This window comes from Lipotes vexillifer, unplaced genomic scaffold (genome assembly GCF_000442215.2).
Source record: "Lipotes vexillifer unplaced genomic scaffold, Lipotes_vexillifer_v1.1 scaffold942, whole genome shotgun sequence".
In the NCBI taxonomy this organism is placed as follows: domain Eukaryota; kingdom Metazoa; phylum Chordata; class Mammalia; order Artiodactyla; family Lipotidae; genus Lipotes; species Lipotes vexillifer.
In genome coordinates, this window is record NW_006798282.1 from 1,241,481 (window position 1) to 1,256,942 (window position 15,462).

At 42.8% G+C, this 15,462-nt stretch overlaps 1 protein-coding gene across 1 annotated transcript in view; it reads left to right on the top strand.

The window, feature by feature from the left end:
* PTPN23 (protein tyrosine phosphatase non-receptor type 23) overlaps window positions 1–15,462 on the top strand; it is a 39,403-nt gene that overhangs the window by 631 nt on the left and 23,310 nt on the right. The window contains exon 2 of the mRNA XM_007470270.1: window positions 7,207–7,281. Coding sequence (XP_007470332.1) covers window positions 7,207–7,281 — 75 coding nt within the window. The remainder of the gene's footprint in view (window positions 1–7,206; window positions 7,282–15,462) is intronic.

Consider the following 15,462-nt stretch of genomic DNA (forward strand, 5'->3'; position numbering starts at 1 on the left):
GAATGCCTGACCTCTGCGATTGGAGTCTCTCTGACACTTGGTGCCATTCTGTCTGGTCTCCTCAGAAGAAGAACCCTTATCTGGAGACCCTTTGGACCAGAAGATACAGTTCCGTGTCATTTGGGGAAGGGTTACTTCCTTTCACGACTGCCCAGAGGGGATAAACAGTGTTGTAGCTTCCGGAGAGACTTCAGGAGTCATTTGTTGAACCTTCAGTTGGACGGAAGAGACTGGCAGGTTTGGCGCTGACGGAGGCAAGGGATCGTTGTGGCGAGATCAGGTGTGGCTGGTACAAAGCGGGGCCAGGTGTGTTGACTGGGCATCAGATGCCCTCTGAGACATCTGCTGCCTTGGGAATGACCACCTGGTAGCATTGGGGGTCAGAGCAGAAGTGAAAAGGAGCAACCAGGAGGCTCTTGCAGGTTGACCTCCTTGTGGTTTTAGTACCATTCAGTAAGGTGCTTGAGGAAAAAAACAGGACAAAGAAAATAGATTGAGAAGTAGTTTCCGAAGGAGGCCTCCCATTCTCTCTTGACCCTGCCACTGCCTCAGTTCAGACACTAACAGTTTGTATCCCTTTGAGTCCATCGTTTAATCCCTTTGGGCATCTTTTCCCTCATTTGTAAAACCAGGAAATTAGATTAATTGATCTAAAATTCCAAAATTTTGTTACCTCTTTCCCAGAGTTTGGTAACTCCTCTCATGGAGGCCCAGGGGCTCCCAGGGAGATCATTGCTCACATAATACCTTGTGGGTTAGGTGTAGGTGACAAGAGCATCAGAGGCTAAGTTTAAACAAAAAGATCTCCAAGTAGTTCCTGGGCTAAGATTTTATCCACTGGATTTATCTTCCATCTGCTCTTTTAATTCAATTAGGTGACTTTTTCTAAAACACAGCAAAACTTTGTTTTCTAGTTCAACCGTAACCCATTCAGAGTACTCTTTGACCTTCCCCAGTTCTCTCATCATTTTTTCAGGGCTCAGTATGTGTTTGATTTACGTGCTTCTGATACAAGTATCCCAGATTCTGTTCACAGCTACTTGCTGTTCCCTTAACATTCTCTGTATGTTTGCTCTTCTGTGCCTTTGGTTGTGGAATTCCTCCCACCCAGAAGAGCTCACATCTTTGCTCTCTGGGGTGGGGATGGGGCTCTTCTTTTAAAAAAATTTTTTTTTTTTTTTATGTGAACCACTTCTAAAGTCTTTATTGAATTTGTCACAGTCTTGCCTATGCTTCACGTCTTGGCCCCCTGGCCCCGAGGCATGCAGGATCTCAGCTCCCCGACCAGGAATCGAACCCATCCCCCCTGCATTGGAAGGCGAAGTCTCAACCACTGGACTGCCAGGGAAGTCCCGATGGGGCTCTTCTTTAATCTCTATTTATTGGTTCTGTCAGTCTTTCAAGGTCCAGTTTAAGCTCTGTCTCATCCACAAGCCTTCTTTCATCTGGATTAATCTTTCCCTTCTCTGAATTCCTCACTCTTTTTATCCTTTTCCTAAGTGACAGTTACGTGCGCTATGTTTTAACCCCGCTGTTCTATTGTAAGTAACCTGAGAGGCATCTCCCTGCTCCTCAGAACCTAGCAGGGTCCCTTTTTCATAGTTGGCATGCAGGAAAATGTTTCTCAGATGATTGACAGTTGAGAGGGAATTAAGAGATGGTGACCATAAATTTATGGAAATCCAGTGGATAAAATCTTAGTCCAGGAACTCCTTGGAGATCTTTTTGTTTGAACTTAGCCTCTGATGCTCTTGTCACTTACACCTAGTCCACAAGGTATTATGTGAGCAGTGATCTCCTGGGAGCCCCTGGGCCTCCATGGGAGGAGTTACTCATTAGCCATTTACTAAGGTGGTATCAGATGCTGAGGAAAAATTCATTTCCTAGACATCTGCTCTTTTTCTTTGTTTCCTTATTTTGGGGTTGGGTAAAGAGACACCATTTATTTGATAGGTTAAAATCGTTGCATGTTTTACATGAACCCACTGAAAAGGAATAGCAGTCTTGTGGGTGGCCAACTCCTTCAGGTACTCTGGAACTGTCTTCCTGCAGAGGAGACTACAGTAGCCACTGCAGCTAGGAACTCTCCCTGACCAGGACTCCTGTCCCCCACCCTAGAACCCACGCTTAACCTTCTGCCACTGGTACCCTTGTCCTTTCCTACCCTTGCTCCGACCTGCCGGAACCTTCACCAATGACTTAGAGCTTAGGAGTAGAATTTAATTTAGGATAGTAGAATGAAAATGGTTCTGTTGAGGTCAATCTGTTGAGCACCATGCGGAGTCCTGAAATACAGATGAATAAGAGTCCTTTTTTTCATGGAATACATAGTTTGGTAGAGGAGATTTAAAAATTAGATTGTGACATCAGTGGAAGAGTAGAAATATGTGCAGTGTGTACAGAACTACCAGCCTAAGGAGGGGCCGTCAGGGGAGGCTTGCCAAGGAGGTGGGTTTTGAAAAATGAATAGGAGTTTTTCAAGAAGATAAAGGGTTTCTTTATTTGTGAGAGCTGGGCCTTTGAAAAAAACCTTTCATAGTGGTTAGTACTGGTTTTCATTCCTGATGGATATGCCTTCAATTATGGAATAATGTGAAATAAGAGCCAGGAGAACAGCAAGCTGGTTTTGAACGGCAGTGCCAAGTTTTAGGTTAGGATACCTGGACCCACATACTTTTTTAGTGGGGAAATGCTGCTAGCCCTGTACCTTAACCTGTGTTTTGGAGCCCAGAGTGCTCACTGGAAACTGATGAAGGATGACTCTGTGCTCTTCATCAGTGAGTGATTTGGCCACACATGTTCATGTTTGAAGTTCTTTCCTCCTGTGGTCCCAAACACCTGCCCTTAACCAACTGCACTTGAGCTCAGGTCAAGCTCACTTGGACTCAGGTGCTACATCCATCCCTGATTCATTCATTGAACAAATAGTTATTGAGTGACATTCTCAGGGCTGTATGTGATGACAAAAATCTCTGCCCTCATGGAGCTTACCTTCTAGTGATCCACATAGTAAACCATTCTCAAGGACAGATGTACCATAGGTAGCCACCCTACCAACCAAGTGGCTTCTTGGCCTCTTCCCTCTCTGGCTGGGTTGATCTCTCTAAGTCTCCACTTTCGCACCAGGTTACTCCAGAGAAACTGTCCGCTGTTCAAGGCCTGCCACCACTTCACTTCAGCCTGCCTTTCACACTTCAGTCTTACCAGGCCTCTCACATAGGAACTTTTAGCCTCTTTTCCTGGTAATTGTCCTTGTTCCGGTCCTTACTGGAATTCCTTTCCTCCTGTTCATCACCCAGGTTGAACTGTACTTTCTCGGGGTCCCTTTAGCTGCCGGCAATTGTACCACCCTCCTTCAAATTCAGACAGATCTTACTGCTCCCCTCACTCAGTTGACCTGTGCCACAGAGTTTACACTCTTGTTGCCTCTTCTTACTGTTCATCTTATGCTCATGTAGGTAGAGTCTGGTTTTCAGGTTTGTGGAGTTTTTTTCCCCCTTCCAGATTTCTCATGGGACAGCTCACTCTTGAAAAACTTGTCCCACACATAGATGGGGAAATGAGATGACCAGAGGCCTAAAGTGCCTGGCTCCTCAGCAGTGAGGAGCACAGGATGTTGCCAGTTGCCTTTGGTGGTGACCTGTCTTATCTCTTATCACAGATTTGGAGTCACTGAGCCGGTCTGCTTGAGCATATCTGCCCACTCGAGTTTACTGCAGAATGGCTCCAGGTGCAGGTGACCTGGATTGTTCAGTTCATTCTTCTCTGACTTTAATCTCATACATAAAAGCCGTATATCCCTTTCACACCAGATTCTTTACTTGGGAAGTAATAAATACTTGTGTGTAGAGAGTGCTTAGGTTGAATGACCTAGTCTAGTTCTAGCACCCTCCAGGGGAGGTAACTTGAGTCGTCCTCACTAGTGTTATCCAGGCAGTTGGAGGGGCCGTTCAGAAGAGATGTGGGAGAGAAGCCTTGAGTCTTATGTAGGGATTAGACTAGGTGAGGATGAATGCCTGTTCTCATCCCTCATGCTCTTGGCCTGTAATTTGGTCTTAGGCTTGCTGATACAAAGGGGCTGAAGATATCCCTTGGCAATAATACTTCCTTCTCTGAATAAAATTAATCTCACTTGAAATTCAGTAGCAGAACATATATTGTATTCATTAACAACACTGTAAGTGGGACTTAATTTTATGTGGAATAGCCCAAGGCATTCCCCATATTTGAGTCAATCCTGCAAGTGAAGAAAAAAAGAAACATAATGTGCATGGTGAATGAATACAGTGCCAACAGCTGTGATGCCTTTTATTGCCTTTTCTTCTTGGGTTATTGCTTTAATTAGCACCATGAAATTCCAAGGTGTTATATCAAATTAAGAGCAGAAGCTAAACATCCCCATCATCCAGGAAAAATAAAAGAGCATACACAGAAGAATGAGACCATGATAGTACCAGAGAAGGTGACACAAAAGGAATATCCCTGGGTCAAGAATCAGGAAGTTTGGCCCAGAGTGCTAGCACTGCGATTGCTCATCTCTGCAAAAGAATGGCAGGACCCAGGATGGATGTTTCCAGTGATCTCAATTTACCTGCAGAATTCTGGGCCATTTGTTGCTCGGTAAAAGAGCAGAGTACCATCATGGAAATAGTATAGACGTTGGAATCAGACAGACCTTTCCTTAGGTCCCACCTTTTCGATTTAATAGTTGGTGACTTTCAGCTGCTACAAATGATTACATCATTAACCTGGGCCTCATTTTTCTCACCTGTAACATGGACTAATAATATATCTTATAAGCTTGTGGGAATCAAGAGTTAATGCATGTGAGTCCCTAGTACAGGTCTTGGCATATTGTAAACAATATTTTCAACTTAGCATCCTCTTTCTCTGTTTAGTGAATAGCTCAAGACCTATGACAGCTCTGTGAGTTAGACATAGCAGGTAATTTTTTAAAATAATTTTTTAAAAAATTTATTTATTTATTTTTGACTGCATTGGGTCTTCGTTGCTATGCACAGTCTTTCTCTAGTTGCGGCGAGTGGGGGCTACTCTTCGTTGTGGTGCGCGGGCTTCTCATTGCAGTGGCTTCTCTTGTTGTGGAGCACGGGCTCTAGGCGTGTGGCCCTCAGTAGTTGTGGTGCGTGGGCTCAGTAGTTGTGGCTCTAGAGCACAGGCTCAGTTGTTGTGGCGCACAGGCTTAGTTGCTCCATGGCATGTGGCATCTTCCCGGACCAGAGATCGAACCCGTGTCCCCTGCATTGGCAGGTGGATTCTTAACCACTGAGCCACCAGGGAAGCCTCATAGCAGATAATATTAACTCCATTTTACAGATGAAAAACCAAGCCCAGACCTCAAAGCAACCCAGGGGCATAGCCAGGACTTACTCAGTCTTGGTATTTCTCTCTGGAAGTGGTCTTTTCATTCTGTTTTATTGTTTTCACTTATAACTCCTTCCCCGCCTTTTTGCCCCCTGCCGTGGCTCTGAAGCCTGGACATGCTTTCAGCATAAAACTGTTCATAGGTCTCATTGTTCCCTCAGAAAAGGATTCCCAGCTACTCCAAAGCCTGGCTGGGCTCTGAAGGTTCCCTGATCCTCCCAACCCCCACCAGCTGTTAGTTGTGTAGCTGTGCTGGGGTCCTGTCAGTGCCTTCTAATATCTTACTCTTGATCTGGGGTGCCAAGGCCCAGGCTCTACCTGCTGCTGGGTCTTCATTCTCAGACTCTGCTGTGACCTTCAAATCCTGACCAGCTGTTCCGAGCTGTGCAGAGGTGTGAGCTATAGAGAGAATGACTGAGAGATGGTCTCTGTCCTTTACTCTAGAACCTTCAGCCACCTCCATCCTCTGTTCAGTAGAGGGAGTGATCAAGCCATGAAGGATTTTATCAGAATTTAAACAATAACCTGTCTGCTCCACTGACTCACTGTGTGGCTGGAGATTCATTTTCGCTTCCCATTTTTTGTTTTATGAGAACCATGTTTAAAAAATAGAAATGGATTGGTCTAATGTGTGGTTAAGAATATGGGCTCTGGAGCCCAAATGCCTGGATTTCAGTCACTGCCCCATCAGTTATTGGTGCTGTGTGACCTCGGCAAATGCCTTAACTTCTGTGCCTCAGTTTCCTCATTTCCTCATCTGTAAAATGGTGACGATGATGATGTCTGCTGCTTTGGGTTGTTGTTAGGATTGAGTGACTTATTAGGCCCTTGGCACAGTGTTTGGCCTGTGGGTAGGAGCTCAGTAAGTGTTTGCTCCTGATCTTGGAGGAGGAATGAGACAGGTAGAAGGTTTCCTCTAGGGGCAGTTTGCTGGGAGTGGAGGTAGCATTGTGTGACTACAGGGACAGATGTTCTCAGCGATGTCAGGTGAAGCCTTGTTTCTAGGACTCTCAGATATCCCTCCAATCCCTTCGGCCTCTGTCCCACGGGACCTCCTGCAACAGGAGTAGTTCCAGCTGCCTTAGTCTGTTGATCTTAGGTGAACAAGGGGCCCTTTGGTCCAGGCCATGCCTCCAGACTGGTGAGTGTGCTCACTGTCCAAGAGGTGGTGAGTGCTGTTGTGGGCAGGCATGCCAGCCTCTTCTCTGATATGGGCCCCCTCCTCTCCCCTCCCCCTGTCTGGGTCATTCCCATCACACATCCACAGGCCTTTCCTCACCAATGAGGTCAGTTACTTCTGTGGTGCCCTTTCCACAGGAAGGCGGGCTGGTGAAGAGGGCTTTGTGCTCCCACTCTTCTTTGGTTCTTCTTCCTACTACATTTGCTGTTGGGTCAGGATTATGACTGTGACCCCAGGACACACCAGGGACCAGTACTTGAGGGAGGCTTGAATTTGTGGCCCATTTCGGGATGCTCAGTAGGATCCCATTTCAGACAGCTGAGTTCCCCAGCCTCCTGAGCTGGCAGAGTTCTGGGCTTCATAGAGAGGGCTGCAGCATGATGAGGGCCAGCCAGCGTGTTCCATTCAGGTTGTCCAGTCTTCTTTTCCATTTTGTTCAATGGAGGAGGCTCCCGCAGTCAGCATCTTGGTGCTGTCCCGTTATTGAGGTCGAGTTTCTTGCAGCCCAGGAGATGAGCTCATGGTTGTGGGTCTGGACTCCATCCTGAGCCCTGACTGGTGATTGCCGAGGACTCGGAGGGCAGGAGCGGGAGCAGGGCAGTATGCTCTATCCCTGGTTTACAATCTTCTCTCTCTCTCCCTAGTTTGTCCAGAAGAATTATGGAGAGAATCCAGAAGCCTACAATGAGGAACTGAAGAAGCTGGAGTTGCTCAGACAGGTAGGAGGATAGTGTTTTTATGCAGGTGTGGACAGAATTGGTTTGATAGGGAAGTAAAGAAACCACCTAGAACTGTCTTCTTATTTTAATTCAGTATTTTTTCCTCTGTAAAAGCAGCAAAATTAATGATAGAAAAATTTGAAAATACTAAAATCAAAAAGCAAAAGAAAAAACCCTTTTCACAATTTTTTTGTATATCTATCTATATATATATATTTTAAATGTTATTTACATATACTATATAAAACCACAGTAGGACCATGTACCACCTATACTGCCTATGTAGCCTGCCTTTTTCACTTAATATACTGTGGATATGTTTCTGTATCAGTGAGCCTACAACAGTGGTATTTTTTTTTTCTTGGTTTATTTAATAAATTTTCATTAAGTTTTATTTTATATTGCAGTATAGTTGATTTACAATATTGTGTTAGTTTCAGGTGCACAGTATAGTAATTCAGTTATACGTATACAGATATCTGTTCTTTTTCAAATTCTCTTCCCATTTAGGTTATTACACAATATTGAGTAGAGTTCCCTGTGCTATACAGTAGGTCCTTGTTGATTATCTGTTTTAAATATAGTAGTGTGTATATGTCAATCCCAAACTCCCAGTTTATCCTTCCCCCACCACCTTTCCCCTTTGGTAACCATAAGTTTGTTTTATAAGTCTGTGAGTTTTTTTCTTTTTTATAGATAAGTTCATTTGTATCATTTTTTTAAGATTCCACATAGAAGTGATATCATATGATATTTGTCTCTGTCTGACTTACTTCACTTAGTGTGATAATCTCCTGGTTCATCCATGTTGCTGCAAATGACATTATTTCATTCTTTTTAATGGCTGAGTAATATTCCATTGTATATATGTAGCAAATTAAAAAAAATTATTTATTTTTGGCTGTATTGGGTCTTCGTTGCTGTGCGTGGGCTTTCTCTAGTTGCAGCGTACAGGGACTACTCTTTGTTGCGGCGCACAGGCCTCTCATTGTGGTGGCTTCTCTTGTTGTAGAGTGTGGGCTGTAGGCGTGTGGGCTTCAGTAGTTGTGGCACGCAGGCTCAGTAGTTACGGTACACAGGCCCTAGAGTGCACAGACTTCAGTAGTTGCAGTGCGTGGGCTCAGTAGTTGTGGCTCATGGGCTCTAGAGTGCAGTCTCAGAAGTTGTGGCGCGTGGGCCTAGTTGCTCCACAGCATGTGGCATCTTCCTGGACGAGGGATTGAACCTGTGTCCCCTGCATTAGCAGGTGGATTTTTAACCACTGTGCCATCAGGGAAAGTCCTGTACCACATCTTCTTTATCCATTCATCTGTCGGTGGACATTTAGGTTGCTTCCATGTCTTGGCTATTGTAAACAGCACTGCAGTGAATATTGGGGTGCATGTATCCTTTCGAACCTTTCAGGCTTCTGTTCCATTACTTCTTCCCCCTTACCTTTCACCCCCAAGACAAATCCCAACCCCTGCCAAACCGCTGTGGTGGTGTATGTAGGTGGGGTGGTGTACGTAGGTGGGGTAACTCTAAGGAAGGAGGCAGGAGGTGGGAATCCCCCCACCAGGAGTCTTGGAGGCCAGCTGACTTTTCAAAGCTGTTTCAGCCCAGAGGGTCCAACATTCTTTGGGTACACTAGACTTGGTTTAACTGTAGGAGGGCCCACCTGGATCTGGAGATTGTGGTTTCGTTCAGAGGGACCAGGCACTATATGTCTGCGGGGGTGGAGGGGGGGCTCATTTGCTGGCGCATCCTCCCCAGCTCCCTCAGCCCCATGACAGTCCAGCCTCGGGACCCAAGCCTGCTCAGGCTTTAGGGATGTGACACCAGCCAAGGTCACCGAGGCCTGAGGGGAATAGAGTAGGCATTTCTTTTTTTCTTTTCTTTTTTTTTTAATTTTTATTTTATGTTGGAGTATAGTTGATTTATCACGTTGTGTTTGTTTTAGGTGTACAGCAACCTGATCCAGTAATACATATACATATATCTATTCTTTTTAGGATTCTTTCCCCATGTAGGTTATTACAGAGTGTTGAGTAGAGCTCCCTGTGCTATACAGTAGGTCCTTGCTGATTATTTTGTATATATTAGTGTGTACAGGTTAATCCCAACCTCCTAATATATTCCTCCTTCCCCACCTTTCCTCTTCGGTAATCATAAGTTTGTTTTCTAAGTCTGTGAGTCTGTTTCTGTTTTGTAAATTAGTTCATTTGTATCAGTTTTTCATATCTACCTATAAGTGATAATATGATATTTGTCTTCCTCTGTCTGATTTCACTTGGTATGATCATCTCTAGGTCCATCCATGTTGCTGCAAAGGCATAATTTTATATGGCTGAGTAATATTCCATTATATATATATATGTGTGTGTGTGTGTGTGTGTGTATTTACACACACACACACACACACACACACACCACATCTTCTTTAGCCATTCATTTGTCGATGGACATTTTGGTTGCTTCCATGTCTTGGATATTTTAAATAGTGCTGCAGTGAGCATTGGGGTGCATGTATCCTTTCAAACAATGGCTCTCTCTGGATATATGCCCAGGAGTGGGATTGCTGGATCATATGGTAGCTCTATTTTTAGTTTTTTCAGGAACCTCCATACTGTTCTCAATAGTGGCTCTACCAATTTACATTCCCACCAACAGTGTAGAAGCGTTCCCTTTTCTCCACACCCTCTCCAGCATTTATTGTTTGTAGATTTTTTGATGATGGCCATTCTGACTGGTGTGAGGTGATAACCTCATTGTAGTTCTGATTTGCATTTCTCTGATAATTAGTGATGTTGAGCATCTTTTCATGTGCTTTTTGGCCATCTGTATGTCGTCTTTGGAGAAATGTCTATTTAGATCTTCTGCCCATTTTTGATTAGGTTATTTGTTTTTTTGATATTGAGCTGCATGAGCTGTTTGTATATTTTGGAGATTAATTCCTTGTCAGTTGCTTCATTTGCAAATATCTTCTCCCATTCTGAGGGTTGTCTTTTTGTTTTATTTATGGTTTCCTTTGCTGTGCAAAAGTTTTTAAGTTTAATCAGGTTACATCTGTTTATGTTTGTTTTTATTTCCATTACTCTAGGAGATGGATAGAAAAAGATCTTGCTGTGATTTATGTCAAAAAGTGTTCTGCCTATGTTTTCCTCTAAGAGTTTTATAGTGTCTGGCCTTACATTCAGGTCTTTAATACATTTTAAAAAATTAATTAATTTTTGGCTGCATCAGGTCTTTGTTGCTGTGCACGGGCTTTCTCTAGTTGCGGCGAGCAGGGGCTACTCTTTGTTGTGGTGCGCGGGCTTCTCATTGCGGTGGCTTCTCTTGTGGCGGAGCACAGGCTGTAGGCACGTGGGCTTCAGTAGTCGTGGCTCGCAAGCTCTAGAGCGCAGCCTCAGTAGTTGTGGTGCATGGGCTTAGTTGCTCCATGGCATGTGGGATCTTCCCAGACCAGGGCTTGAACCCATGTCCCCTGCATTGGCAGGCGGATTCTTAACCACTGCACCACCAGGGAAGCCCCTTTAATACATCTTGAGTTTATTTTTGAGTATGGTGTTAGGGAGTGTTCTAATTTTATTCTTTTGCATGTAGCTGTCCAGTTTTCCCAGCAGTTCCCACACATTTATTGAAGAGACTGTCTTTTCTCCATTGTATATTTTTGCCTCCTTTGTCATAGGTTAGGTGACCATAGGTGTGTGGGTTTATCACTTGGCTTTCTATCCTGTTCCATTGATCTGTATTTCTGTTTTTGGGTCAGTACCATACTGTTTTGATTACTGTAGCTCTGTAGTATAGTCTGAAGTCAGGGAGCCTGGTTCCTCCAGCTCTGTTTTTCTTTCTCAAGATTGCTTTGGGTATTTGGGGTCTTTTGTGTTTCCATACAAATTGTAAAATTTTTTGTTCTAGGGACTTCCCTTGCGGTCCAGTGGTTAAGACTTCGCCTTCCAATGCAGGGGGTATGGGTTTGATCCCCAGTTGGGGATCTTGGATCCCACATGCCTCATGGCCCAAAAAACCAAAGACATAAAACAGAAGCAATATTGTAACAAATTCAATAAAGACTTTAAAAATTGTCCACATCAAAAAAAAAACTTAAAAAAATTTTTTTCCCCTAATTCTGTGAAAAATGCCATTGGTAATTTGATAGGGATTGCATTAAATCTGTAGATTGTTTTGGGTAGTATAGTCATTTTCACAGTATTGATTTTTCCAATCCAAGAACATGGTATATCTCTCCATCTGTTTGTGTCATGTTTAATTTCTTTCATCAATATCTTATCGTTTTCTGAGTACAGGTCTTTTGCCTTCTGAGGTAGGTTTATTCCTAGGTATTTTGTTCTTTTTGTTGTGATGGTAAATGGGATCATTTCCTTGATTAATCTTTCTGATCTTTTGTTGTTAGTATATAGAAGTGCAACAGATTTCTGTGTATTAATTTTGTATCCTGCAATTTTACGAATTCATTGATGACCTCTAGTAGTTTTCTGGTGACATCTTTAGGATTTTCTGTGTGTAGTATCATGTCATCTACAAACAGTTGACAGTTTTACTTCTTCTTTTCCAATTTGGATTCCTTTTATTTCTTCTTCTCCTCTGATCGCCATGGCTAGGACTTCCATAACTATGTTGAATAAAAATGGCAAGAGTGGACATCCATGTCTTGTTCCTGATCTTAGAGGAAATGTTTTCAGCTTTTCACCATTGAGTTTGATGTTAGGTATAGATTTGTCATATATGGCCTTTATTATGTTGAGGTGTGTTCCCTGTATGTCTACTTTCTGGACACTTTCTGGATGGTGGCTTTATAGAATGAGTTTGGGAGTGTTCCTTCCTCTGCAATTTTTTGGAATAGTTTTAGAAGGACAGGTATTAACTCTTTTCTCTAGATGTTTGATAGAATTCGCCTGTGAAGCCATCTGGTCCTGGACTTTTGTTTGTTGGGAGTTTTTTTTTTTTTTTTTTTTTGCGGTACGCGGGCCTCTCACTGTTGTGGCCTCTCCCGTTGCAGGGCACAGGCTCCGGACGCGCAGGCTCAGCAGCCATGGCTCATGGGCCCAGCCGCTCCGCGGCATATGGGATCTTCCCAGACCAGGGCACGAACCCGTGTCCCCTGCATCGGCAGGCGGACTCTCAACCACTGCGCCATCAGGGAAGCCCTGTTGGGAGCAGTTTCAATTTCAGTACTTGTGTTTGGTCTGTTCATATTTTCTCATTCTTCCTGGTTCAGTCTTGGAAGATTGTACCTTTCTAAGAATTTGTCCATTTCTTCTATGTTTCCATTTTATTGGCATATACCGGCTTGTAGTAGTCTCTTGTGATTCTTTGTATTGGGTTGGCCAAAAAGTTCGTTTGGTTACCGAATACATTGTTGAATACAGTTCTTGGTGAAAATGAAAAGTGTGTTTTATTTTTACTTAAAACTGAACAAATTTTTTTGCCAACCCAATATTTCTGTGCTGTCAGTTGTAACTTAGTTTTCATTTCTAATTTTATTGATTTGAGCCCTGTCCCTGTTTTTCTTGATGAAACTGGCTAAAGGTTTATCGATTTTGTTTATCTTTTCAAAGAACCAGCTTTTAGTTTCATTGATCTTTTCTATTGTTCTCTCCATCTCTATTTCATTTATTTCTGCTGTGGTCTTTATGATTTCGTTCCTTCTACTAACTTCTGGTTTTGTTTGTTCTTCTTTCTCTAGTTGCTTTAGGTGTAAGGATAGGTTGTTTGAGATTTTTCTTGTTTCCTGAGGTAAGATTGTATTGCTATAAACTTCCCTCTTAGAATTGCTTTTGCTGTGTCCCATAGGTTTTGGATCATTGTGCTTTCATTTTCATTTTTCTCTAGGTATTTTTTGATTTCCTCTTCGATTTATTCAGTGATCCATTGATGGTTTAGTACCATATTATTTGCCTCCACATGTTCGTGTTTTTTTATTATTTTTCCCTTGTAGTTGATTTCTAATCTCAATCTTGTGGCCAGAAAAGATGCTTGATATGATTTAATTTTCTTAACTTTACTAAGGCTTGCTTTGTGGCCCAGCATGTGATCAGTCTTGGAGAATGTTCCATGTGTACTTGAAAAGAATCTGTATTCTGCTGCTTTTGGATGGAATGCACTATAAATATCAATTAAGTTCATCTGGTCTGATGTGTCTTAAGGACTGTGTTTCCTTATTGACTTTCTGTCTAGATGATCTGTCCCTTGATGAAAGTGGGGTGTTAAAGTCCCCCACTATTACTGTGTTACTGTTGCTTTCTCCTTTTATGGCTGTTAGTATTTGCCTTATATATTGATGTGCTCCTGTGTTGGTTGCATATATATTTACAATTGTTACATCTTCTTTTTGGATTGATCCCTTGATCATTATGTAGTGTCCTTCTTTGTCTCTTGTAACACTCTTTATTTTAAAGTCTATTTTATCTGAGTATAGTAAGTCCCCTACATACGAACGAGTTCTGTTCCAAGAGTGTGTTCGTAAGTCCCGTTTTGTTTGTTAAGTCTAACAGAGTTAGCTTAGGTACCCAACTAACACAGTCAGCTATATAGTACTGTACTGTATTAGGTTTATAATACTTTTCACACAAATAATACATTAAAAAAACCCAAAAAATAAAGAAAACATTTTTAATCTTACAATATAGTACCTTGAAAAGTACAGTAATACAGTACAACAACTGCATACAGGGGCTGGTATCGAGGGAACAGGCAAGAAGAGTTACTGACTGGAGGAGGGAGAGGAGGTGGGAGATGGTAGGGCTGATGGATCATCAGCAATAGGAGATGGAGGGCAAGCTGCAGTTTCACTCACGCCTGAAGTTGATGGCGCAGGTACTGATTCCTTCAATTCCATCTACCCTCTTGAAAAAAATGTTCCAGTGATGTTTGGGTAGTACTGTACCAGCTACACCACCGCTGCATTTATGCTTGCTTCCGGACATCCTGGGCTGGAAATAAAGATACTATACTACTGTACTCTATACAGTACTGTACAGTAAAGTACACAAAAACACAGCCACCTGTAGAGGATGCACGCATGTGACAATGTATGCCAAACACATGAATTGACTTACATGATTAGACATGAGAATGCACATTCACGTCTTTGAAAGTTTGCAACTTGAAGGTTTGTAGGGGACTTACTGTATTGCTACTCCAGCTTTCTTTTGATTTCTATTTGCATGGAATACCTTTTTCTGTACCATCATTTTCAGTCTGTATGTGTCCCTAGATCTGAAGTGGGTCTCTTGTAGACAGCATATAAATGGGTCTTGTTTTTGTATCCATTTAACCAGTCTGTGTCTTTTGGTTGGAGCATTTAATCTGTTTATGTTTAAGGTAATTATCAATATTATGTTCTTATTGCCATTTTGTTAATTGTTTTGGATTTGTTGTTGTTGTTTTTAATTAATTAATTATTGGCTTTGTTGGGTCTTCGTTGTTGTGCGTGGGTTTTCTCTAGTTGTGGTGAGCCGGGGCTACTCTTCACTGCTGTGCGTGGGCTTCTCATTGTCATGGCTTCTCTTGTTGCGGAGCACGGGCTCTGGGCCCTCAGGCTTCAGTAGTTGTGGCTCATGGGCTTAGTTGCTCTGTGGCATGTGGGATCTTCCAGGACCAGGGTTCAAACCCATGTTCCCTGCTTTGGCAGGTGGATTCTTAATCACTGCACCACCAGGGAAGTCCATAAATAGCTTTTATTATGTCGAGTTATATTCCCTCTATACCCACTTTTGTAAGGGTTTTTATCATGAATGGATGTTGAATTTTATAAAATTCTTTTTCTGTATCTTTTGAGATGATCATGTAGCTTCTGTCATTTCTGCCCCTCACCCCTCCCCCGCCCCGTTTTGTTTATTTTGGCCATGCCATGTGGCACATGGGATCTTAGTTCCCTGACCAGGGATTGTACCCATGCCCCCTGCAGTGGAAGCATGGAGTCTTAACCACTGGGCCACCAGGAAAGTCCTGGTTTCTGTCCTTTCTTTTGTTAATGTGGTGTATCACATTGATTGACTTGTGTATGTTGAACCATCTTTGTGACCCTGGGATGAATCCAACTTGATTGTGGTGTATGACCTGTTTTATGTATTCTTGGATTTGGTTTGAGAATTTTTGTGTCTATACTCATCAAAGATATTGACCTGTAATTTTCTTTTTTGGTAGTGTCTTTGGTTTTGGTATCAGGGTGATGTCATT